Here is a 25,248-nt window from a genome sequence, read left to right on the forward strand (position 1 = left end):
GCCTTGTGGATCAGACCTTTAAGTCAAAGGCTCGGGGTGTGGCCCCTTAAGAAAACCACCTGCTTCGGTTTGGGCACCCGGCTAGTATCACAGCCCACACACACAAAAATATGGTGTGGCGCATATGTATTTGGTGCCTTCTTGTACCGATATTTATGTGTAGAAATAGTTGGTAGGACTCTAATTTATGGACGAGCCAATCAGAAGCGTTTAGGGAATTTCAAGGTCACGGCGCTAAGTTCAGTGCGAGATGCTCACATTCGATCGTTTTACAGCAGATTTTAGAGAATAGGTGATCGTTGAGAGACTACAGCAGATGGGACTATTAAGAAGTTCCTGTGTCTGTGGCAATTAAATGACCGCAGCACGGTGTGCAGACTGTCGCGATGACATTGTATTTCGTTGTACTATATGTTGTAGAAAAAAATCTGCACTTTTTTTGCCCGGTCACGGCTAAGGCTAAGACAAACCATGATAATCGTTGCAAATTGGATCATAAAGTCTCCAGTAACATTAGCTGCGGCTATACCGATGATTGGAAAGCGTATAGATGCCTCTCGAGACTTGGTTTTGTGCATCATGTGGTGGTGCACAAACGTCATTTCTTTGATCCAACGACGGGGGGTCCATACAAACAACATTGAGGGCATGTCGTCTAGGCTGAAGTATTTTTTAAGACCCTACCACGGCTCCAGAGGACGATTATTATGGAGTCATATGGACGAGTTCTTATACCGCATGCACTATGATTTCAAAACTTCTGAACCTATATCAAACCTCAACAAGTTCTTAAATAATGTAAAAGAAGAATATCCATTGTAATTCATCACTTTTTTATTATATATTTTCACTTCATACTAACTCTCTTCTGATTGGCTAATGTCCTCAAGGTCACTTAAAAATTCGTTCAAAGGTCGTCCATAAAGTAGAGTTTCACCGAAAAGTAGGTGGGACTGACTACTAAAGATGCTGAAGGTATATAGACAATCATCAACTTACTTGAGAGTCTACAGGCTCTCATCCTATAGGATGATCAGCGAGGATTCATAAGTCAAATCGTGAACTGAATCATCAGAAATACATTTGAAAATCAAGGGATAGAACTAGATTTTAAGATATCTTCAGTATCCTGGCACTCTAACATATAGTATTTGAGGCTATAAGATGGAAATTAGCGTGGAATACTTCACCTACAGTATAACGTTATACTGCATGAGAAGGTCGGTAAGAAACGAGATAAGGACCTAAGGGTCTTACTCCAAACCACAATAGTGAAGCCACAGATAATTCATCTCCTAAAAACATCATAACGTAAGGCTGGTTGGTGACCATCAACTAAAGCAACCAATAAAGACAAAGGACGAACAAGAAGTAAATAACGGGGACATTCAGTTAGAAAATAAGGGGAAAAGAGTGGAGAGGCGAGTCAAAGTCCCATTCCTCGCCTGTCATGAGGAAATAATGAGAACCTTCCCCTTTTTGTCGTTCTGCATTTGAGATGCCGCCGAATTTTTTACTTTTCGCCTAAATATACGCCTTCATCACTACTTTCCTAATAGCTACTAGGGCACAACGAAGTGAACTACGCGATATTGTAGTCAAAGAAGGGTAGTCTGAAAAATATTAAACGAAATTAAACTCGATATGCTTACCCCCAGTAAGACTGTCACCCTTTCAAAACTAAGGTTGATGAACAACTGATTATAAAAACGACCTCAACAGCTGATACCGTCCCGACCTTGAAGAACAATTTGTTTGGCGCTATGGATTTCAGCGACTAACAATTGAATGAGCAATGGGTGGTGATCAATATCACGTGTCAAGCCCTTCGTAGTGCAGATCGAATGCTATCGAAGAAGTTTTAACCTGACAACTAATCTAGGATCCTCGAATTTGCGTGCACTATGTTGAGATTAGATGGTCGTTGGAAATAGTCAACAGGAAACCCTAGACCCAGGTTTCGTGCTACTTGACAATTGTCAGCAAGGAAACTTGTAATAACACGAAACCCTGGTCGAGGGTTTCCTGTTGACTGTCTCCAACCACCATCAAATCTCAATATAGTACACGCAATGTCGAGTAACCTAGACTAGTGGTCACATTGCAACTTCTTCGATAGCATTCGCTCTGCACTACGAAGGACTTGACACACGTGACGTTGATCACCACCCAGTGATCAATCAATAATGACTATATCTCAGTCCTGTAGGAGGTCGGTCGCGGCCCGGATAGCCTGATGGTAACGTCTCTGACTGTGAACCTGGGTTACACGAGATCGAATCCCTCAGGGAGCACCAGTTCCCTAAAGATTACAGGTACACTTTTCTGAAGAGTGCCAAAGAGCATGAAACCCGGGTCGAGGATTTCCTGTTGACTACCTCTAACCGGGTGAATTTATCCGCAACGCAACCATGTAAACTTAATGTATCGCCAAGTGTAATAACGGTCATCTGTGCGTTCAAGTAACCACAGATTTTGTCGTTTCATAAGGTTCTTAATTAAATAACCAGATTATGTTGTTAATTTTGCTCTGTTTTTGATTTTTATTCGCCACGTCTGACTGCGTTACACCGTACGTTCATTGCACGCTGGGATGATATCCCAGGTCATAGTTTAATCACATAGTTTATTGTTTCCAGATAGACCGTCAGTGCATGATGTTACTGGAGAAAGGTTTGTTGTACTGTATACTATCCTTTTATGAACAACTGACTGATGTCTTCAGCCTGAAAGCAATATATATATATCCTTTGTCTTCTGTTAGGTAAGTTCGACTGGCCTATATTTCGTGTTTTGGTTTTATCGGCTTAATTATATCCATTTAACTACTTTGAGCAACATGTCTGTGCAAATGAAACAATAATTATGACACTTGCTTAGTTTAGTATTCTTGGTTGTCGTATAGTTCAGTCTAGTCGGAAGAATTACGGTACACTTAAGTATGGTGCTTGAAGCCTGTAACGAAACAGATCAGTTTAGCAAATAGAGCTGCCTGTTCCTAGTGAGTATACTGATTGAAATCAGTCTGAATAAAAATAGGGAAAAAATGCCTTTGGTACTGTTGCTGTCATACATTATAAGATAGCTTTAAGTATGTTTGGTGTTTATTTCTAGTCTGTACATCTATCACTGACCATATTTCAAGACCACTGTCATTAAACAATTTCCCCAGCAATAACATCGGTAGCAGGATAGCTAAGCGTCTGAGCTTGTATTCGCCCGCAGAAGAGCAGTATACAGTCTTAGAAGATGAGTGTTCTGTGTCTCAATTAAATGTAGCTGGCCGTGGATAAATGTTAAGAATCTTTTTGACAACTGGGACTCTTAGTTTGTCAGACACTAACTCTGCTTGTATGTCTTCCTGTTAAACTAGACTCAGATGCATGGGAATACTTAAATGGGAGCAGAATAATAAAAGCATTGCGATACGGTACTAAACCCATGTGATGCTTTGCACAAGTAATAATAGCTGACCTGATCTAATATTTATGAACTTAAGGTAAATCACAACTGCATAAATTCTTTGCTAAAAACTTGTAATTTGGTTATTTATCTATTCCACATTTCTGACTAAATTCATTACCATTTTCTCGTTTAGAATGCAACAGGACTGAGTCTTCACGGATCCTAAGAACTGTTTCGCCCTTAGAACTATGGCCCTATGAAACTGTTTACGGGAGACCCAACTAACAGCAGATTATAAAAAGGATGCTGGACGTCCATTTTAGTCTCACAACAACTTCCAGTACTTTTTGAGTTACTTCTTTTACCCTTTCGTTTGGAAAAAACAACAAAGACTGAAGCTTAACATTACCAATGCAACTTTTAAACGGGAACTTCGTTTAAATCTTTGTTTGATATTCGATTCTTAATGAAAGTTCCTGAATAAATTTTTAAATCTAATGCTACTTTGTTTTATTTACTTAATCGTTGCAAGAAACTTGCGATACACGAGCCTCGCAGCACCTAGTTCATATGTAGTAAATTTAAGTGATTTAGTACATATCTTCGTCATTTTCTCGGGAAACCTACAGACTCGGGTCCTCTCATAACTTATTCTAACCACCATGAGTTGTCACGGCAGCTGATGGACACGCGTTATACATCCTAACCGTACCTGCGACTAATCTCAAACTCTCCACTCAAATGCCATATGATAGGCAAGCAATGCCCCTACCCACACTAATGGAACACTAGTAACTCAAAGCCACTCTGTATGGTACCTTACATCGGTCTACGCACTCGCTTGGCTCTTTAGTGAGAATATTACTACAGTCCTGCTAAAAATCCCACGAACCCCTATCTCCATGAAAACAAATAAGTCTGTATTTGCTGCATATAGCAATTTTATTTTTCAGAACTAAGATATAACGGTTAGAATTAGAGTGAAATGGCAGTATACAGCAGATGCACGTGGTACATGTCTTCATCGATTAACTGAAATAGAGAATACGGATATTAGCTTAACAGGCTTATTTAGAAAGACTAGTGTCTACTTTGAACTTACTGCGTGAGAAAGTTATACTGGAACTACGAGTAGTGTAGGAATCTAGTCTCCCAGGGCGTACGAAGCACTCAAACTGGAAGACAGCTGTCCAAAAATAATTCGTATATGAAGGTGAGAATTCGCAGGTACTTTTCATCGTAAGGGTGAACATATTAGGTAACGGTTGACATCATACCGTAAAAAACACAAATTTACGAGTGGTGAAATACGATCTATAAAAAGTGAGCTTAATAATAGTTAATTACGTTTTTGCTCCCTGATCATGACCTTTCGACTTCCTTTTATGGCCAAAACAGCAAACATACACTACACACTGATAGCAGATTTCCGGCTTTTCAATGTTAAGCTTGCTTTAACACACTACGTAATGAGTACAACCCCTCCATTACTGCTATATGACATATTTTTCATAACAAACCCTCTGCAATAGATTGATAGCATCTGTGAATTCATCTATGGTTATCGGAAGTCTGAGTTCTTTCGAAAGCAATACTGATGTCCCCTACTGCTGGGCACTCTGTATTAGTTTGACTCGTTGGTGTGATAATGTTGTCCATAGTACTGAAGAAAATTGAAAACCGGAGATTGTTTCCTTTCATTTCGCCGATAACATCATACAGGACAGTTAGGAACGAACATGCGGACAGTTAGTCACAGGCGGTAGCAACAATTATTTTAGCTAAGAAACGAGCTTCGGCTTTGGATATCTAGAAAACAAGTCAAAACAAAACCGATAAGACTAGCCAGCTTGGCTGAAGAAATATATTGACTTCAGTAGTAGCAGCCAAAACTCAGAAAATAAAGCGAAATGAGGAAAAATTTGCTCCAACATTCAGAGTATTACATTAACTTCTGCATTTTAGCACACTGAAACATTAAATTCTGTAGCTACACAAAAGAACTAGCTGAAAAAAGCACAGAACGAAGAAAGCCGGATATAATAATTCCCGCCTCATTCTGACTGGTTGTTAAGCTGAAGGCCAGATTTACGAAATTGAGTTGCGTTTAATAGCAGCCTGTCTAACCACTATCTAATTTCAGCAACTCACTAAACAATACCTTTCTTAAGTCAAGCACCTTTTTAATATTAAGTGTCGTGCTTCATACTTCGATAAAAATGCGTCCTATGTGCATAGACTTATCGATAACTGTTTACTACGGAAACCTAATGATGCTTCCCAAAAAATCCATATATTAAAGATTGTGATCTAGAAGAAACGAGTTGGAATAAATGTACATTTCGAAAAAGCGGATCGGATTTTTTTGTCGACAATAACCGGGTAAACTACTGTCAATGTGAATTCTCGTCCATTCACTCCACTTAGCACACACAGCTATCAAATCTTTAATTATAACACCTGAATACTCTTAATGATCGAATATGGACAACATCACTGTGGGCCTTTTCAACATTTTTAAGCCGAGTTTTGCCAGTCACGTATCACTTACTGGAACTTTGTGAGGCATGTACGAAGAACAACTTAATACATACACATATGAGTGGTTTGTGATCCGTGGTCTTCAATACTTGAAATTTAGTAGGTCACACTGCTACGTTAGGATCTAAATACTTGTGGTTTACGAATGAAATAAAGAACTCTATACTGCATGTTTCAACCATAAAAAGACGAAAAAGGGATGTCATCTCTTCTGAATGTGAAAAGTATCTTTTGAATAACGGCATCGGTGACACATTCCCTGTGGGCGCTACTTAAACGGACGGTGATATTTCTCCTCGTTGAGTCAAACTTGTTATTTTGATAGTAAATTACTCATCAAAACTACCGTTTCTAATTTAATTGTATTTATTCAAGTTAGATGTACGGAGCTGGAACGTGCATAACAACTACAACCATAATAAAAAATGTTCAGGTATTTACAAATAGTTGTCTACGCAAGAAACTCATCATTCTTTAGCCAGATACCGTCAGCAACAGCCTTCTGTGGGAGAGGACAAACCAGCTTCCAGCCGAAGAGGAAATTAGAAAAAGACGTTGGAAGTGGATAGGACATACATTACCTAAATTAACGCGTAAATTAACTTCTCAGACTCGTTTTATCTTCACTATGCATATATAACTCATACAAATTGATATTTGGTTATCCTTTTCATCTAATTGAAACTTTCATAGCATCACTCCAAACTATGACTGCACAAACATTTATTCTAGCGTTATATCTTATTTCAATAATACGTTATTTTTCCTTGATTGTTTTGTATTTTATTTTTGTTACCAATTTGACGGCACATACATAGTCTTTTATTTTTGCTCTGTGTTCATAAACATGCCGATTAAACTATCTGCGTATTTCACGTCTTCTTCATTTCTATTCCCCTATTTTTCCTTCCCTTCTTTAAACTCAATTCAATATTCTTCTCAACTACACAGAACCCGGTTTATTATTATTATTTTATTATTATTCTCTCTTTCGAATATGGCAAATATAATGCTAACCTTATTGAAACTTGTGTATTATTGCATTTTTGAAGAAACCGAAATGGTTTCTTCATAAGACTTATGTACCCACAGGATGTTTGTTAATAAAAATAATAATGGTCCGTCTGTTGATATGATATTCATAAACTTTAGCAAATCATTTGACAATTTTTCACACTTTGGTCTTATACAGAAGCTCTCGAGCTTCGGAATAACAGGCTCTGTAAAGGGCCGCAGAAAGAAAGTGAGAACTAATGGGGCGCTATCTCGGTAGAAGTCAGTCAAAAGGGATGTGACCCAGGGCACCATCTTGAGTCCCCTACGTTTCCTTCTCTCGGTCAATGAATTACCGCTATCGCTTAAGTCGTCGATATTACTGTTGGTGGATGGTGTTGAAATCTGTAGATCAAAAAGAAGTGGGGCTGATCATTTTGATCTTCAAGCTGATCTAGACCAATTAGTTAGATGAGCCAGTAGTTGGTACCTTGAAAATAATTCTAGAAGGAGTGTGCTCGTGCACATCAGACAGTAAAAGTTACTAGTATGCTAATGAAGATACATGCCTTCCATGCGTTGTCAGGTGTGATCAAACTATCGTTGTAGGACTTCCGATTACCGTGTCGGATGCCTATATTGATGTAATGGTGAGTGCTTCAGTGTACTGGTGTGTGAGCGACGCTTTGCCGACAAGCTCCTCAACTGTGAAGAATGCCTTCATCACGATGTCGGCCAAATTGATGACTTTTGCAGTGCCATGGCGTCGGTCGATTAGGGGTCTGTTATGGGACGCGCGATTCGGTATGAACCGATTATAGAAACTTACGTAGCAGCTTGATTATTATCGGTTCTTGGAAATCCAGAATGACTGTCACTTTGTTTTTTAGAGGTAGGATGCCTCAAGCATCAATAGTATGTCCGATAAAATCTAAGAAAATCGATCCGACTTGACATTTCTGAATATTTACAATAGTGCAGTACTTTCCAGCCTTTCGAAGACAAGGTCCGGATCCTGAGATGAGATTCATTGTTCGGGCCTGGAATCAAACAGTCATCAACATATACGTGTACGAAGGTAAGACCTCGAATAAAGTCATCCACGAATCTCTGGAAAGTTTGTGCAACGTTTATAAGCCGAAAGGCATTCGCAAAAATTCGCAGCGATCGGGAGGTGTGACGATAGAGATATTAGGAGTGTTGTCTGCAGCCATAGTAATTTAATTAAATGCATTGACGAAGTCGATTTTCGAAAAAACGTTGCGCCTTTCGAATTAGCCGTCAAATCGTGAATTTAAGGCAATGGGTAACGATAAGGAACGGTTTTTGCATTCAGTTGCCGACAGTCACAAAGTGAACGCCGATCGTTGATGTCCATTTTAGAGACCTTGTTTATGGGAGATGCCCAGAGGCTGTTTGATGGCCTAATGATTCATAAATCTATCAAACGGTCCGATTAGTTTTCAGTTATCCTCAGCTTTTCGTGAGCTTTTGAGAATACAGGTAGTCTTGTAGTCGTGCTGAGATGTATGACATTGCTGGATACATATGGTAATTCCGGTCGCGTTCGGTATAATTCGGGGTAGTACTCAGTATTTATTAATAGTATGGATCGTTCGTGTAAATTGATGTTGTTGAACAGTTATCTTGACACATGTCAATCGACCAGAACTCCACGCTAGAGAATAGCTTTTTTAGAGTTTCGTAAGGATCTGAGATATCACTAATAACCATACTAGGTATGATGCACCTGTTGAATTAGCGCAGTAGTGCTCCACTACTGCAAAGAATTGTGCACACGGACCAGTAACGCTTTCGTGCCTCTATGTAACCGTCGTGCTATTGATGGAAGAAACCAGACAAGTAGTGAATAGGTCTTTATTTAGATCTTCGCGCAGCCACAATGGAGCGTGGGATTATTTGTTCAGACAAACAAAGCCTCTCAACATCCAATATAAGATAATGGGAAATACAACGCCTATACAAAATTAGGAAGTGAATGAATACTTGAACTATATCGTTTTGGCATATGCTTAGTTGTTTGAGGTCAACTATTAACCAACCAACATAAGTTGTTACATTAGCTTCCCCCTAGAATCGACTACCGTAGGAACGTCGGTTCGATTAACCTATCTATCAAAAACACCTTAGTTCTGTTTCCTCAGCCCAGTTGAAAAGTATCAACTCGCTCACTGCTTGACGTCCAATCAATGACGACTAACTCCGTCAGCAATCAACGATAGTCCATGGATGTCTCTTCATTTTCTCGCTTGTCATCTTATTTTGTAGCATGTGATTTCTTCTACAACTACCACTGACAGTTTGCTACGTGCTCGCAAGAGAGTGTGAGAATGTGGAACAAAAAATATCTGAGTGAGTGACGCGAGCAGGCTACCCAACACTATGTTGGTGAGGTATGATTTCTCCATGCTCAGACCGACTATCAGGTGTTTACTCACCTGCCTCTTGAGTCGCCCTCAAGTAAAAGGTAAAGAAGAATCTACTTCAAAGGTAATGGTGAAAAACAATCAAACCTGAAGAACTACTCTACTGCCTGCATAAAATCATAAGATACAAAATGGAAATACATAAATATAATTGATAGTTCGTCGGTTCCACGTAAGTGATTGGCCCCCAGAATGGATCGGTATTCTGGGTTGCTTTTTGAATTCGCCGTTATTGCCAGGGTTAATTGTATGGGTTCATAGTACATGTTTCCCTCCAACTTCTTCTTACTTGTCTACGCCTTTCATGTTTTTGATTAATATCACTCAGCAATTGTTAAGGAATACCTAGCTTATGTATCCAGTATTTAAAAAAATCAACATAACACTTACATATCAATAGTAAAAGATCTGGGAGTTGTGGGTAGTATTTGTTAATTAAATGAAATATGTGAAACGGTATGAGGGAAATAATTTTATTTTCAAATAAACGCGGAACCTTATTAGATACGTGGTTAGATTTTATTCTGCAGCCAAAACTGTCAATATCCTTGGCTGACTAATCGGATGTGCCCAGATAACCGTTTTGGTCACTTGTGATGATTCATAATTTTTACATGTCGATTCCGTAATTGTCTTGTCAGTTAAATGGTCTAAAAACACGTATGGTGGTTCATGATCAAGATAAGCCGGTCTTAACCTATCAATATTTACGGAGTCGATGTTTCCATGTCTTTCTATCACGAAATATTTAGATTTTCTCGAGACGAGATTGAAAGGACCTTCAAATAGAGGACTAAGCGGTGCTTTTATTTCGTCACATCTCATCCAGACGTGCGTGCAAATGCTTAGATCTTTAAGTACATATATGGCACGCGATTGTTCACGAGTATTAATTGGCTTAAGTTCGGACATATGGTCCCGTAGTTGATCCACGTAATTTTCTAAATTAAGTTTTTGACTGTTAGTATTAGGGTTGACAAATTCACCTAGTAGTCTCAGAGTTGTTCAGAAAAACCAGTTCCGCAGCTGAACACTGTGCGTCAGTTTTGACAGATGTTCGTATTCCCAACATAACTAACGTTAGGAATTCTTTCCACTGATTGGGGTTTGAGTGAGATATAAGGGCAGTTTTTAGCTGATGGTGAAAACGTTATACCATCCCATTAGCCTGAGGATGATATGCAGTGCAGCGTATCCTATTAGAGCCTAGAAGTTCAGCCAAGCTATTAAACAGTTCGGATTCAAATTGCGCTCCTCTATCCGTAGTTATTGTTATGGACGTACCAAAAATGGTTACCCACTTCTGCATGAAATCCTTGGTTAGTGTTTCCGCTGTGATGTCCGCTATCGGGATGGCTATAGGGAATCTGGTAAATCGATCTATGCATGAAAACAGATAATTAAAACCGTTTGAACGTGGTAAATGGCCTACCAAGTCGATATGCACATGGGCAAAACGCGCATCTGGTTGCGAGAAAACACCTATGGGTGAATTTGTGTGACGATTAGCCTTTGATTGTTGGGATGCTGAACACTCTCTAACCCACTTGTGTACATCTGTAGAATTATGGTCTACTATCAGGAATTTATAACATTAAAGAATCCGAGACGCCTAATTATATTACAAATTTCAATTCAGAAATATTCGTTTAGTGTTAATTTTAGTAGGCTACGGAGTTTTGATTTTAAACGCTTGTTTAGCCAACAGCTACCTGCGGATTTGGTTATTTCACTAGTGCAGTTGATACTACCTAAATTTGTAATCTTATAATCTAAACTACGTCCGCATTTTAGGCTGCTAATATGATAAACCAATCCATAAACCCAAATACGATTAGCAGCAACGACTATGGTGGGTTTATTGATAAATGTTAAAGGCGATTCAGATGATTTCTAAATTAAGAAGACATGAAGACGTAGTGCAACGTATGTACGGGCCAGGTTAACATGCAGGTTGTTGACGCATATGACAATTTAAAAATAATGAACATGACCAGAAAAATAATTTTAAAGTCAAGACTGCTTATGAAACTTCAGGCAGGAATATGACGCGTTATAAACTTTCTATAAGAAGTCACTGCATTTACCCTAGGAACACTTACAAATATGTGGCAAAAGCAACTGGAAAATATATATATGTTCAGTACAAAAAATTATTAAGTAAAATAGTTGAACTCGCCTGGATTATTTCTGAAAATTAGATTATTCAGTGGACGACATATATAACGCCATTCGTAAGGAGTAGTAATGATCCAAAAGTATCCAGAATAAAACATGCAGTATGAAAATTAATTCCAGGGTGCTTGATGATGCTGACGTTTTTGCCACTCGCTCTGATCAGATCAACTGAATGAATCCAGATAACTGTGTGGTTGCCATTGAACGAGCCATCTAAAATGACCTTATGATTGCAGAAAACTTATAGCCGAAACTCATCGGATGTTTTTGGAGTAGTGTCATCCTTGTTGTTTGGCAGTGGAACTCGAGAATATGAAATTAGACAGGCAGTGGTCGGAAGAAAAGATATCACAGGATAGTGCATAGTTTTAAACAAGATGAGGTGTTAGGTGAAGGAACATTGAGAATTAGATCCAGATAACTATTTAGTCCTTGATTGCATTGCTAGTCAATGTATAATTACGCTATTTACAGGTCATATTTGCTAGAGCTTGATGTTTAAACAAGTCTATGTCGCTGAAGCATGTAAATGCTATTAAAGCTTGCTAACGAATCATCAAAGCAAATTAGTTAATATTGATGACCAGTTTTTATTATCGATTGAGCTAGTGTGTCACGAGGACTAATCAGTATAACATTACGTTGATACATGTGAGCATTAATCAGAGGACTATTGGAATAATGGGTTTGCACAAATAAAAATCGATTGAGATGTATAAGGTGGAAATACGGGTTAACAATAATAGGTTGCGTTTCTTTAGTCGGGCTTACCAATGTAGAATTATGGTCTACTATGATATTAGTACTGCTCTAATAATAGACCTAATCCTAAATTTGTAGATTTGTCATGATATAACTGCCTAATCTATATGATCTTACGTGGAAGTCACACCATCGACTACACCAACTCACTGTATCGTGACAATTACTAATACGTGATGGAGAACAAGCTTAGGCTGGAGAAAGAACAATATATTTAATGTGAATAAAAGATATAAGGTAACATTCCGCAGGGAACACGCCTTCATGGTCGAGCTATACCATTCGGCCAACTTCAATTCATTCAATACATTCTTCCCGCATTCTCCATCGTTAGATATCTCTCCGTGTTAAATGTTGAATATCTATTTCCCGAGTAGTCTCGTGTCCAGCTTTATGGATTGTGTGGTTATGGTCCAATTCCACTACACATCCTTCTGTAAGTTCGGCCATATGTATCTGGCATTGATTAGTTTAGCTGAAGCTTTTGCGCCAGGATGAGACAAAGAATGAAAGTTATTATATATCAGCTTTCGCATATTTTTGGGAACGAAAGGTCGCGGCATTGCCTTGGTCGTGTCACAATAAATTAGAATACCATCAATAGGTGATGGTAACTGTTTTAGGTTGAGACTTGAATTGTTTGTTTTGTGTAGGTTTTGTAGTTCTAGATCCTGCTCTTGTTCATGTCTCGACGTCTCGAAGTTTACTATAGACTGCTTAGAACGTTCATTTCTAGTCTAAATAAAGCATCTCCCACCTGATTGTCCTGACCTTTGACATGTCGGATATCGCTTGTGAATTGTGATACGTAGTCAAAGTGTTGTATTTCTCGAAGTGAGTATTTATCGGCTCTCGCTTTTAATGCATTCGTTAGTGGTTTGTGATCCGTAAAGACTATAAATTCCCTGCCTTCTAACATGTGTCGAATGTTTTTAATGGTCAGGTATATTGCATGAAGTTCTCGCCCGAAGGTAGAATACCTTGTTTCGGCTGGAGTGAGTCTTTTCGAGAAGAAAGCAATTGGTTTCCAGGCGTTTTTAACCGGTTGGTTAAGGGTACCGCCTGCCGCTTTATCTGAAGCATCCACCATCAAAGCGAGTGGGGAAAGGGAATTCGGATATATCAACGTAGTTGCTTGAGCCATTTCATCTTTAAGCTGTTTAATAGCTTCGACGGCGTCAGAAGACAGTTTGAATTCTTTTGGTTTTCCTTTAAGTGAATCTGTCAAAGGTTGCATTAATTGTGCACAACCTGGTATGAATCTGCGATAAAAGTTAATTAGACCTAGAAAACTTCTCAGTTGTGTTAGAGAACTAGGTATGGGGTATTGTTTGATGGTATCCACTTCTTTTTTGATAGGTTTAATCCCTTCTGGGCTTATTGTGTGACCGAGAAATTCTAAAGTTTGAACACCGAAAACACACTTACTTTGATGTATGTTTATTCCATGTTCATCCAGTCTTTTCAACACTGCTTGTACATGCTGTTCGTGTGATTGCAAATCGGGGCTGGCAATTAACAAGTCGTCTATATACCCCTGCGCAAATGGCATATCTCGAAGTAGGTTATCTATGAATCTTTGAAATGTCTGTGCCGCATTTCTCAGGCCGAATGGCATGCGTACAAACTCGAACAAGTCAAAAGGTGTAGTAATAGCTGTCCTGAGGATAGTTTCATCACTCACTAGGATGTTGTGATATGCCCTGACTAAGTCAATTCTAGTAAATATGTTCATACCCTGTAAACCGTTTGTGAAATCTTGGATATGCGGCATTGGGTACCTATCTGGCACGGTTTGACAGTTGAGGGACCTGTAATCCCCTCACGATCGCCAGTTGCCTTCATTCTTTTTTGGGCCATATGCAAAGGGGATGCCCGTTGACTATCAGAGGGACGGACAATTCTGCGAGTATATCTTGGAATTTCGCTTTTGTTACTGGAGGAGTTTGAATCAAGTTAGATCTGATGTGACTTTCTTTGCATTTTGTGTAATTCGGAGTTTCTTTCAGTGTTAAGTGTCGTTTCATAGTGTCCATTAGAAATTCGTATCTCTCTAGAAAGTCCATCTCCAGTATTGCCAGATTTAAATCGGCCACATTGAAAACCCAGGGGAATTGCCTCCTGAACCCGAAATCTAGTGTTAAAGTTTTCTGCCCAAATGTCGCGATTTTAGTTTTATTTGCAGCTTGAAGTGTAATTGATGATGTTTCTCGACTAATCTCAGTTTTATTTTGAGGGATGATACTTAGAGCTGCGCCAGTATCTACCGAGAAGTTCAAGCCAGATTTTCTGTCTCTAACATAAAACAAGCTACTGTTTAGGCGCCCCTCCTCGGTCGTCGCGACCTGTTGAGGGGTTACTCGTTTCCCGCTGCCTTAGGATTATGCTTAGGCCAGGCGCATGGTTGCATGCACTTGGTTGGGTTGACACCAAACTTCAAGTGATACCAACAGAACTGCTCAGATCGTCTGGACATTTGTGATCCGTTTTGTGACTTGGATCTTGATCGTTGTGGTGACCTAATCCTGTTTCTATGACCCATTTGCATTCTGGCGACAGCCTCAGTGAGATTTTTAACACTCTCAATGAGTCCTTCTGTGACCGGGTCTTTTTCTGGTTCTTCCTCTTGTGTGTGATTTATCGTGCCTGATCCAGTTAGAGGACCTCTTTCCATTATTCTATTGGCTATACGCGCTAAATGAGATAAGGAGGTTTCAGGATCTTGTGCACTCAAACAGTGTTGGACTTTGCATGGGAGAACTTGTATCCATCCTTGTTTTAGGACTGCTTCACCCACTGTGTTATCACCCACTAAGACTTGGAGGTGACGTAAAAACTGTGACGGCGACCGATCACCTAGTGTTTCACCTTGAAAAAGTCTTTGGATTCTTTGACTATCTGATAATGATAAACGGTTCATTATCTCTCGTCTTAAGATGGTGTATGGTTGTGGTGATGGTGGATCTAAAATCAAGTCACGGACTTCTTTGGCGACTGAAGGAGGAAGGATAGAACACAAATCTCTATAGCGAATCCCTTCAGATTTGATATTGTGTCTCGTGAAATAATGCTCTAGTTGAGCGAACCACAACTCAGGATCACTACGATCAAATTCTGGAAGTCGGGATTTCGTAGTCATAACAGTGTCCATCTCCACTGGTGAAAAATCCTCCAGGTTTTTGGTTTGTATTGAGTCTGACATGAAGTATGTGACCAATATAGTAATGAATTTAGCATGAAAAATAGTTACTACAACACTAATAGCCCAAGAAGGAAAAACTATGTATATACCCATCTCAGTTTACGGATAATCAGAAGGTCTGCTTTTACGACTAAGTAAAAAATAATATTAATAACAAAAATGTGGTTAAATTAGTGTTCAAAAGGGCTCACCAGTTTCGTGCCTCTATGTAACCGTCATGCTATTGATAGAAGAAACCAGACAAGTAGTGAATAGGTCTTTATTTAGATCTTCGCGCAGCCACAATGGAGCGTGGGATTATTTGTTCAGACAAACAAAGCCTCTCAACATCCAATATAAGATAATGAGAAATACAACGCCTATACAAAATTAGGAAGTGAATGAATACTTGAACTATATCGTTTTGGCATATGCTTAGTTGTTTGAGGTCAACTATTAACCAACCAACCTAAGCTGTTACAACGCCACGCTCGTGTAAGTCATCCGCTGCGTAACAGAACCAGGCTCCGATGTTTTTGGACCAAAATGATATTGAGTGGAATGCGGGTGGCGAAAAAGTCTTGATCTCAAGTAATTTAGGAATGTGTTCGTTTACGATGAATATAAAGTAAGAAAATGAACGGGAACCTAAAACCTTCAAATATATGAAAAAAAATTAGCACAGTACGGAAAATTGCCGCAAAAGTGTGGTATAAAAAAATTCAAAAAAGGAACAGACTCGCAGGCTCCGGCATGCTAACCACTAAAGATGCTACAAGTACTCAAAGTTTGACAACATCTTAACCAGCAACACTTTTTGTAATCAAAATATGCCATTTCAGTCAAGTCAAGTCAGAAGAAAACTGTTTTGAAGATATACATGACAGGCTATCGATATATTGTGAAGTGGTCAATCTTATCTGGCTAGCGGTTGTAGGAGATGCGAAGCCCGGCGTACTAACACGTGATCTGGTGTGGATGAGCAACCATGTGCTTTAGAATAGGTGAAACTAACGCGGCCAGCACTAAATTTCGACGACTTCCAGAGCTATTGATTTTAGGGATTTACTTACCACTACAGGTCTTTTATTCTAGTATCACAAATAAACGCACTTAGAACCAACCGAGACCATAATCCTACGGATACTCAATGCAACAAGTTAAGGAGCCGAAAGAAGAATTGGGAGAAGACATGAAAACAGTGAATAACAATTTTGAAAAACTTTAAAACATTCAGCTCAGCCACAGGTATTTGGAGTTTGACAACGCTTTAACCAGTAACACCTGATATGAATTGTACCCACTTAGTGAAATCAAAAGTTAGAAGCGAGGAGGTCCGAAGATATAAATCACAGGCTATCAATATGTCGAAGATCGACTGATTGAAGGGGACGTTGGACACAGCGTTCCCACTCGTGATCTTGTGTGGATGAATGACTGAGCTCCTTCAGCTAGGTGAGTCCATTAAAACGAACGTGGCCAGCATCCAATGTCGAAGACTAAAAGAGCTATTTATTTTGAGGATTTATTTACCGCTACACGGAGATCCACATTAAAATATTTCAGATGTTCCTGCAATCGACGAACAAGAACTAAAAATTATAATGGTACAGATAAATGATAGTTATGGATTGTAGTGTACTCGAACTAACGAGAAAAGTATTACTAAATATCCGAAAATTTGTAAACTGTCTCACATTTCTCCTTGTTTGAAACAGACGATATGTACTATTTGCTATTTCGTGACAGATTCGAAATAGTTCCCATAATGTAATTTGCTTGTACCGTTGTATCATTTTAATTTGTCGTCGGTGGCTTATATAAATCCCCCTACTGTTTTAATTCACCTAATACGTTATGGCTTTATATTTGACGTTTCATTCCTTGGTTTCTGTATGGTTGTAGTCAAAAATCGGGAGACGAATACTCTCAATTGAGAATTTTTAAATTAAAATCTTAAAATGTCTATGAGGAAACCATCGGAAAACGATGGGAGTATAAGGTTACTAGGCTTTATAACACCAAAGCCGCTAATGACGGCAAGTAAAGTTATTCAATCCGACTATCCTTGTTCATTTTTACTACCAGCAAAATTTAACGAAGCTGTGAAAGAAGTAACAAGTGAGATTGCGAATGCTTTACCTGTAGAGTCCTCTCGACCTTAAGTATATACACAAATTATCTCTTGCATTACGTGAGCTGTTCAAAAATCTAGATCTCTGTAAGACAATCAATGTTGCTGATAGCACACAAAAAGCAGTGCTTACAATCTATTAACACTTTGTGTGTTTCGAAAGAAGCTGGCATCACACAGCAGGTCCAAAAGCTTTTCCACACTCAGTTGTTGGTAACTGACACTCCATCAAATAGTGGGAATATCTGTTATCGATGACATTACCATGCCCATGTGACCTCGGCGATAGATGAGTGTCTAGGGCTTTGGAATTCCAAATAGCAGATCATGTGCTCAACCTCTTACCACGTATTTCGGTTTGGAAAGACAAGTCTCAATCTCCACACAAAGAATGTGGCAGGAATAGGAGATTACGCAGAACTCAGCAGCATGAATCAAGGTCTGGTTCGGTAGAACTGCTAGTTCATCAGCTGATAGTCCAAAATATTTTCGGTCCTGTCATCTGTAAAATATTTGTTTAGTTCTTATCCACTAATTTTTTTCTTTTAAAAGGCAATTATAAGTATTTTTCATGTAAAATTTATACTTTGTTGCTGATGGATACATCACCACTTCAGTTTCATCTGTCCAGTTTGCTTATCTGCTGGTCTTACGTGTTGTTTAAACTACCGTGCTAGAGCCCGAACTACGAGAAATGGTCAGTTTAAGTGAACAGGTTGGCGCCATCAAGAATATTAAAGAAAAATATTTAAATGATTCGTTATCTTTAAGACTGAATCCCGTCAGTCAGTTAGATGACTTTTTGAATGCTGGTAAGCACTAAGTACCTTAACATTTTGAATTTATGAACAGACATTTTAATTCTTACTTTTTGGGTCATCACGTTTTACACCAATATCTATTTCCAGTCATGTTAGGACTATGTTCAGAAGTTATTCTTCTGAATGATAGAAACTAATCAAGCACCAAAAAATTGACACAACACGATCTGCTTACTATAAATTTGTCAGTACTACAATCAACTCTCAGGAAACTAATATTTTTTATTAACTTCTAAGATCCATGGAGGGCTTAAGGGGTTAGAATTTATCAGGATCTTGTATGTTTAATCCCCTTCTGTTCGAGTTCTTTGGAGATAATAACAAGGCACTTTTGAATAAACGTCCAACTGTACTTTTAGACATTATAGCGTTTGATATTGCAGGATGTTTATGTAACATCATCTATGACTGTTTGTCATCTTCCGATGGTTCAGCGATTAGGCCTCATATACAGGTACTAAAATAACCGTAACAGAATTGGGTCATATTCATTTATCGAATTAAAAAAGGAACTCTAAACTCACTCCTATGGTACAAATGAAACCAAGTTTCCTGTCATATTTTTAATTGGAATTTATGCACGTATTGCATATTCACGTTTCTTCATTCTGCCTTAACAAATAAGTAGCCGATTCTGGTTGTTATAAAAGTGGTCACAGTAAAGCTTACGCTCCATATACTATAGTTAAAGGTCTTAGATGATATGCTAAATGACGATTGTAGGTGTGTCAAAATGTTATTTGATCATCACCATTTAAATCCAGAAATCAAATGCTATTTCGTAACTTTGATTGCTCGCGTTTTCGCTATTTTCACTAACACTAGCTGTTTGCAGACTTCCATACTGTTCAACCTTTTTTAATTTAATTTAGCGATGCTGATTGTAATCTGGTTATTCGAGTCGTTCGATATTTGTAATAGCTTTACGTTCTGGTATCATTCTCAACCGTATTCCTAATTCTATCTTATTTCGTTTAGACCATTTACCCATCGATCTTTCTCAGATGGATCTACAATTAGCTATCACCACTGCTGAAGCCATATTAGATAATGTGCGTTTCGAAGATGAAGAATTAAAACGGGATTGTGAGCAATTATCACAAAAGCTTGAGCGGAGTGTAGCCCGATATAATGCAGACTTATCTGAAAAGGAAATTGCCAAAAAAGAACACCACTTCAAACTGAAAACTGCTAAGTAATTAGTCTCATATTTTTTTGTTTTATTAGTAACGTTTCCATACTATGACATAAGATCCACCATAATCAGTATCCGTCCAACGTGGTTTCGCGTCAAATTTTAGCAGGTAAACGACTTTCCGAGGTACTCTTAGTGTCCGGTGGTAGGAAGATAATAGCGCAACAATTCGAGTTATTATTTATTTATTTATTTATTTGAACACATGAATATTGGTACAAGAGAGCGCCAATATATATGCGCCACACAAAACAATGAAAATTCGAGAGGAATACAAAGAAAGAAAAAAAATGCTAAGGAGCGTAAAAAAAAGAGAGAACAATAACGAAGAGATTGGTGTAAGGTAATGTGCTAGTAATCAGGGAACGGAAAGGTACACCTAGAAGAAATCTTTCAGGTAAAGGAGACAACCACTTTTTATGAAGAAAGTAAAAGAAGGTTACAGCAGGATCGCCACTGGCTTCTATTCTGAGCCATATCTGATAACGTCTCTAGCCACTGTGTTGCACCATCTCTCAGACCCCAACCAGGGAGTCGTGAAGAACCAACACAAGCCAGTCCTTTGCAGCTTTCTTTCATGCCACGACACCATGTCATGCACTGACCACCTCTCCGCTTCTTCCAACCAGTCCCAGAGTCGGCAAATAATGCACGACGTGGAATTCTCTGGGACGACATTCGGACAACATGTCCAAGCCACCAAAGTCGGTGTCTCAAGATGGTAACACCAATTGAATTATCATCTCTGTGCCCGAACACACGATGCCGAACCTCTGCATTACTGACATGGTGTTGCCACTGAATGTCAGCAATCCTTCGGAGACAGCGATGATCGAACACAGAGAGTCGTCTAACGTCCTCAACTCGGAGAGGCCAGGTTTCACAAGCATAGAGCAAAACTGCTCTCACCGACGCGTTGTAGATCCGACCTTTTACAGCCAGACTAACATCACGAAGGCGCCAAAGATGGCCCAGATTGGCATAAGCCGCTCTGGCTTTCACTATTCGTGCATTGATCTCATCACTCACACCCCCACCAGCACTTATGCAGCTACCCAGATACACGAACTTCTCGACTACGTCTATCTGCTCACCATCCAGGGTGAGTACAGGATTGGAATCCTGCCAGTCTTGTAGGAGTACTTCGCACCCTGCCTAACCCCGCTGCTTGAATGGAACAATGGAGAGAGGTGGTTGTATGCCCTCACTCTGCCTGAGGTGTTTTTATATAGGGCTTTTAGGATGTTAATAAACTTCTCAGGCACACCCTTATTCAATAGACAATCCCAGAGAACAGTCCTGTCCAACGAATCGAAGGCAGCCCTGATGTCAAGAAACACTATGATTGTTGGCCTTTGATAAGTATGGCGGTGTTCTAACATTTGGCGGAGGGTGAAGATATGATCAATAAATCCTCAACCAGAACGAAACCCAGCCTGCTCCTCGCGAGTCAATCTTTCTCGGGTTTTGAACAACCTACGAAGTATGACGGAAGCCAATAGCTTGGACGCAATCGGAAGTAGACTTATCCCCCGATAGTTGTTGCAGGAACGACGTGAACCCTTTTTAAAGATAGGGACAACTATCGACTCATTCCATGACGTTGGTACACTCTCTAGTTCCCAAACCTTTGTAAACAACGTCGTCAATTCCTTAGTCAGAAAGTCACAACCATCTTTAAAAAGAGCACAATTCGAGTTAGTCGGTTAGCTTTGCGTTGGACATGACTGAAGCCCAATAATCGTGAACTCCACTATTTATTTCAAAGCTATTGAGCATCAGAGCAAACGGAAGTTAGTTTCATCTGCATGTTGTTTCCTTCGCGGGCTTTCGAATGCACACTTCAGATACCTTCGAACCGTCAATATGGATCTGTCTAATAAGTACAGTAACTTTGGGCTTCAGTTAGATTTGAACAACACAAAAGACTTTGGGCTGCCAACAAAGCTGATTAGATTGTTCCTATCGATACAATGTCTATCATGTTTTGTTGGCTACACTATAACACGCTCTATGAGGCTTCTAAATCTATTATTTCATAAACTATCGTTTTGAGCAGTGTAGGGAATTGCAGGCGTGCTAATCAGTAGTTCCTCAAAACATTATTAGTCTATGGTAATTATCTTCATCCCCTATTTTTCTATAGACTTGCTCTCTTTAGGCTAAAGTCGTACAGTTTTTGTGCCTTTTTTACATACAGGAACCGATTACAATAATGTCTGAAAACAACATCTCTGTATAATCAAAGTTTATTTACTGCTAAGTCACATTCTTGATTCTAAGCAAAATCTTGGTGACATCTGTACAAGAAAATAGGACTCGACTAGTAGCAATAGCAAAATTTTGGCATTCTTCTTGACCAAACGTTATGCCAGATGTGAAATAAGAATATCTCTTAAATTGTACCTATATATTGGAAATTGAATTATTCCTGATGCAATGAACTATATAAGTACTCAAACTAAACATTCTCACATAGTTCGAACTCCAGGCATAAACGGATGTTTGTGAATTACTGACACACTACTACTGTGAATCTCCCAAGCAATATTAATTGAATAGCCCCACATGCATTAAAATGAGTTCCATTCTGCCTATTTTCGATGTTTGTGAGTATCTAATAATCGCGCCCAATTATTTTTCTTTAAGGGCGAAATTATCGGTCTACGAAAAATTCACGAAGACGAAGTTCACCATTAATCAAGACTCCATCACAGCTTGTATCCTTTTACATTTCTTACAACCGCTTTTCATATAGATCTTATAAAGATTTTGTGTTCTAGTTAAGTTGTAGTCTTGGTAGCACGTGTAGTTACATAAATCTATCCAAACTACTGTAAGAAAAAAGAATTTAAGCTGACGACATAGTTCCTTATCAAATTTTCTCCATCATAGTTATTTTCAACCCGGATGACATGGTACAATTAACTATCCCAGAAACCCTGACGAGTACCGATACTTGTCAAATGATGAATTCACTCCAAAAGAATGTGACGAAACCCATGTTAAGTGAAAATGAGATCAGACAAATGAAAAATTTATGGGGTCGTATGAAAGTTTCTGAAAAATGGAAGCACTTGGTCGATCCAAGAACATCAACCAAAATATCAGAATAATTAAAAAGTTGCGTGTGCGGATGTGGAAATAATACTGTATTTTCATTTGTATTTACTTAAAAAATCAAACTTTTGTGTTAATTTGCTTTCAATTACCTTACTATTTATGTGTACCGAGTTATTTCATCAACACAGTACTCGTTAAACAAGGTAAGGACTAAGCAAATGTTCAATATCCTCATGCGTCGCATATTGCAACAACTGTATGCGTTGAATGTACAATTACAAATGCAAAGGAAAGTTCAACGTTTTTCTACGTTAAAACGTCCTTGATCTACCAGGTTATTAATACCAAACCTGCTACATACGTACGTGGTGCATACTATGGCACACACATGCATGCTTGTGTCAGTTTTATGGCAACTTTATTTGAATAGTCAACCGATTATTGAATTTCTAGTTTTGCAAAAAGAAATAAAACTCATTGTTGTCAGTCAACTTTCGCGTGAGGTAATGTGAATAAGGAAATAGTAGGATAACTAGTCACCCAAAAATAGTTTTGCTTGATGATCGCTGGGTACAGTACTCATAAAAGATTTGTATCAGGTATTTGTGTTAAACATTTGACTTACTTCAATATTAATCAACTAGTATTAATGCCCACTAATAATTGAAAAAGCTTAGGCACGGTGTACTTCTTCAAGAAGTGTATAGTTTAAAAGTCTTTTTTCAAATAAAACAGTATGTTGTAAAAGTTTGAGTAAAACATGTACGACGTTGTTCCTAATATAAATTAAGGAAATACTGATCTATCTATATTTATCTTTATAACAGACGTACATTAGGGCGCTTGATTAATTCACAGCCAGAAGATGATAAATGAAACAATTCCCTAGGCACAAAAATACCACAATCTAGAGTAAAAATAGCCTGAGCGGAAAGAAAGATGAAGCAGTGTTCAATATACACAGTAAGAACACAAAAAAGGGCAACATTCTATTGTGTGATATACATGTCCCTTTTACCCATAAGTTTGTTAATAACAAAGGGTTGTGACAAAGTCAAAATACAAAGAAGTATGTTGGGCTTATAAACTACACATATTCTTTGTTATACATAAGAACTGACAACAAAGTAATATTATCTTAAAACAAATTGTCTTAATAATAACTTAAGTAGTTGATCTGTATGCGTACATTTAAATAAAGTAGGAAAATAAGTTGCTTTTCTACAGAAACGAGGAAATGAGCTGCGAGGTACGAAGCAGCTAATACAGTAAAAGTTAACAGAATGAACCACGACGAAAGAATAATTATTGCTGCGATGCTTTTGTGTGTGGTAAAATTAAGTAAATCTCTAAAGAAAAATAACATAATTGAGATATTTGTAAATATAAATAATAAGAAAATGAATTATTATCAGTAGTAATGTTGGTTACTAAGATTATAAGATAGTTGATATATTTATTCTTCATGGCGAAAAAAGATTTCCAAGAAATTGATACATATGCTTATCACAAAAATTCGTTACACTAATCAAAACAAAATGCAATAAATCGGAAATGAAAGATACATAACACGGACTAGCGACGCGAGGCGCTGATAAATAAACTCAAGGGAGAGGAAAAGCGATAACTTGATAAAGACATAACGGCAAATATTAACTAAACAATTATCACACATAGATCCAACAGACGAATTCAGGAATTTCTATTAATAAGCTACTACATACGAACAACAAATCTGCCCAAAATATTCATCAGGAAAGCCCTGGCTCTCGCAAAACAATTTATGATGCACGAAGTTAAGGCCACTAGGACTTTCTGTCTAAAAATTGGAATATAACTAATCACAGAAATAGTCATTCTAAGCATTCGCGCATGGTACATTTCACAACTAGTTAAAAACAACCTAGACAGAAGTATTGGTGATGAAACTAACCTCGGTAGATAGTAATTGTCAAAAAACGTAAGATATTTCTACTAGAAGAAAAACGAATGAGATAAATAAAAGATAGATCTGGTTTTAATTTACAAAAATCATCTAGAATCATTATCTTTTCAATTGCTCTAGTGGCGTGAACGTACGTAGTGAAGAGTTTGGGCAACGATAAAATTTTGTCCGAATAATGTTTAGAGAACAAAAGTTATCTGTACATAAGATACGTGCTGGAAAAGTATGGACACAAAAATAGAGAAATCAGGACACAAGGATTTCGAAGACACCGGGCGAAGTATCTATGCGATATTAAGTAAAAGATAAAACCGAACTTGTATACAGGATATATAAATATGCATACATTAAGCAGAGGAGTAAAACAGGATGTATTAGGGCTCACATCTTTCAATCTGTAAACAATTTTCCAAGTTTTTATTTGAAGCTACGATCTGCAACAAGTGAGCGGGGAAGTATGATATAAAATTGTGACAATATCTCTGCTGATAGCACTTGACAATCGAAGACTACTGTATATAGTACAATACATTCATAACTTCAACATCCAAAAACTACAGTCGTATATCGTCAAATTTAATTT

General features: G+C 38.3%; 2 protein-coding genes across 2 annotated transcripts in view; one reads left to right on the forward strand and one right to left on the reverse strand.

The window, feature by feature from the left end:
* Positions 1–1,742, reverse strand: part of PIK3CA (Phosphatidylinositol 4,5-bisphosphate 3-kinase catalytic subunit alpha isoform) — a 33,677-nt gene extending 31,935 nt beyond the window's left edge. The window contains exon 1 of the mRNA XM_051218396.1: positions 1,653–1,742. The gene's annotated coding sequence lies outside the window, so the exon portion shown is untranslated. The remainder of the gene's footprint in view (positions 1–1,652) is intronic.
* A 15,416-nt stretch (positions 1,743–17,158) lies between these two features.
* MS3_00003427 (uncharacterized protein) lies at positions 17,159–22,854 on the forward strand. Its single transcript, XM_051211227.1, has 5 exons — positions 17,159–17,277; positions 18,194–18,453; positions 19,441–19,657; positions 22,307–22,377; positions 22,553–22,854. Exons 2-5 carry the CDS (start codon positions 18,336–18,338, stop codon positions 22,771–22,773), a joined length of 627 nt encoding a protein of 208 aa, XP_051073245.1. The 5' UTR covers positions 17,159–17,277; positions 18,194–18,335; the 3' UTR covers positions 22,774–22,854.
* The last annotated feature ends 2,394 nt before the right edge of the window (positions 22,855–25,248 follow it).

Source organism: Schistosoma haematobium, chromosome 1, assembly GCF_000699445.3.
Source record: "Schistosoma haematobium chromosome 1, whole genome shotgun sequence".
NCBI classification, from domain to species: domain Eukaryota; kingdom Metazoa; phylum Platyhelminthes; class Trematoda; order Strigeidida; family Schistosomatidae; genus Schistosoma; species Schistosoma haematobium.

Bases quoted from the DNA above. Each gene is read 5' to 3' on its own strand.
- MS3_00003427 (XM_051211227.1), top strand. From the start codon at position 18,336: ATGGTCAGTTTAAGTGAACAGGTTGGCGCCATCAAGAATATTAAAGAA. The intron at 18,454-19,440 runs GTAAGCACTAAG...TATTTCGTTTAG, and splicing joins AGATGACTTTTTGAATGCTG to ACCATTTACCCATCGATCTT. The intron at 19,658-22,306 runs GTAATTAGTCTC...TTTTTCTTTAAG, and splicing joins TTCAAACTGAAAACTGCTAA to GGCGAAATTATCGGTCTACG.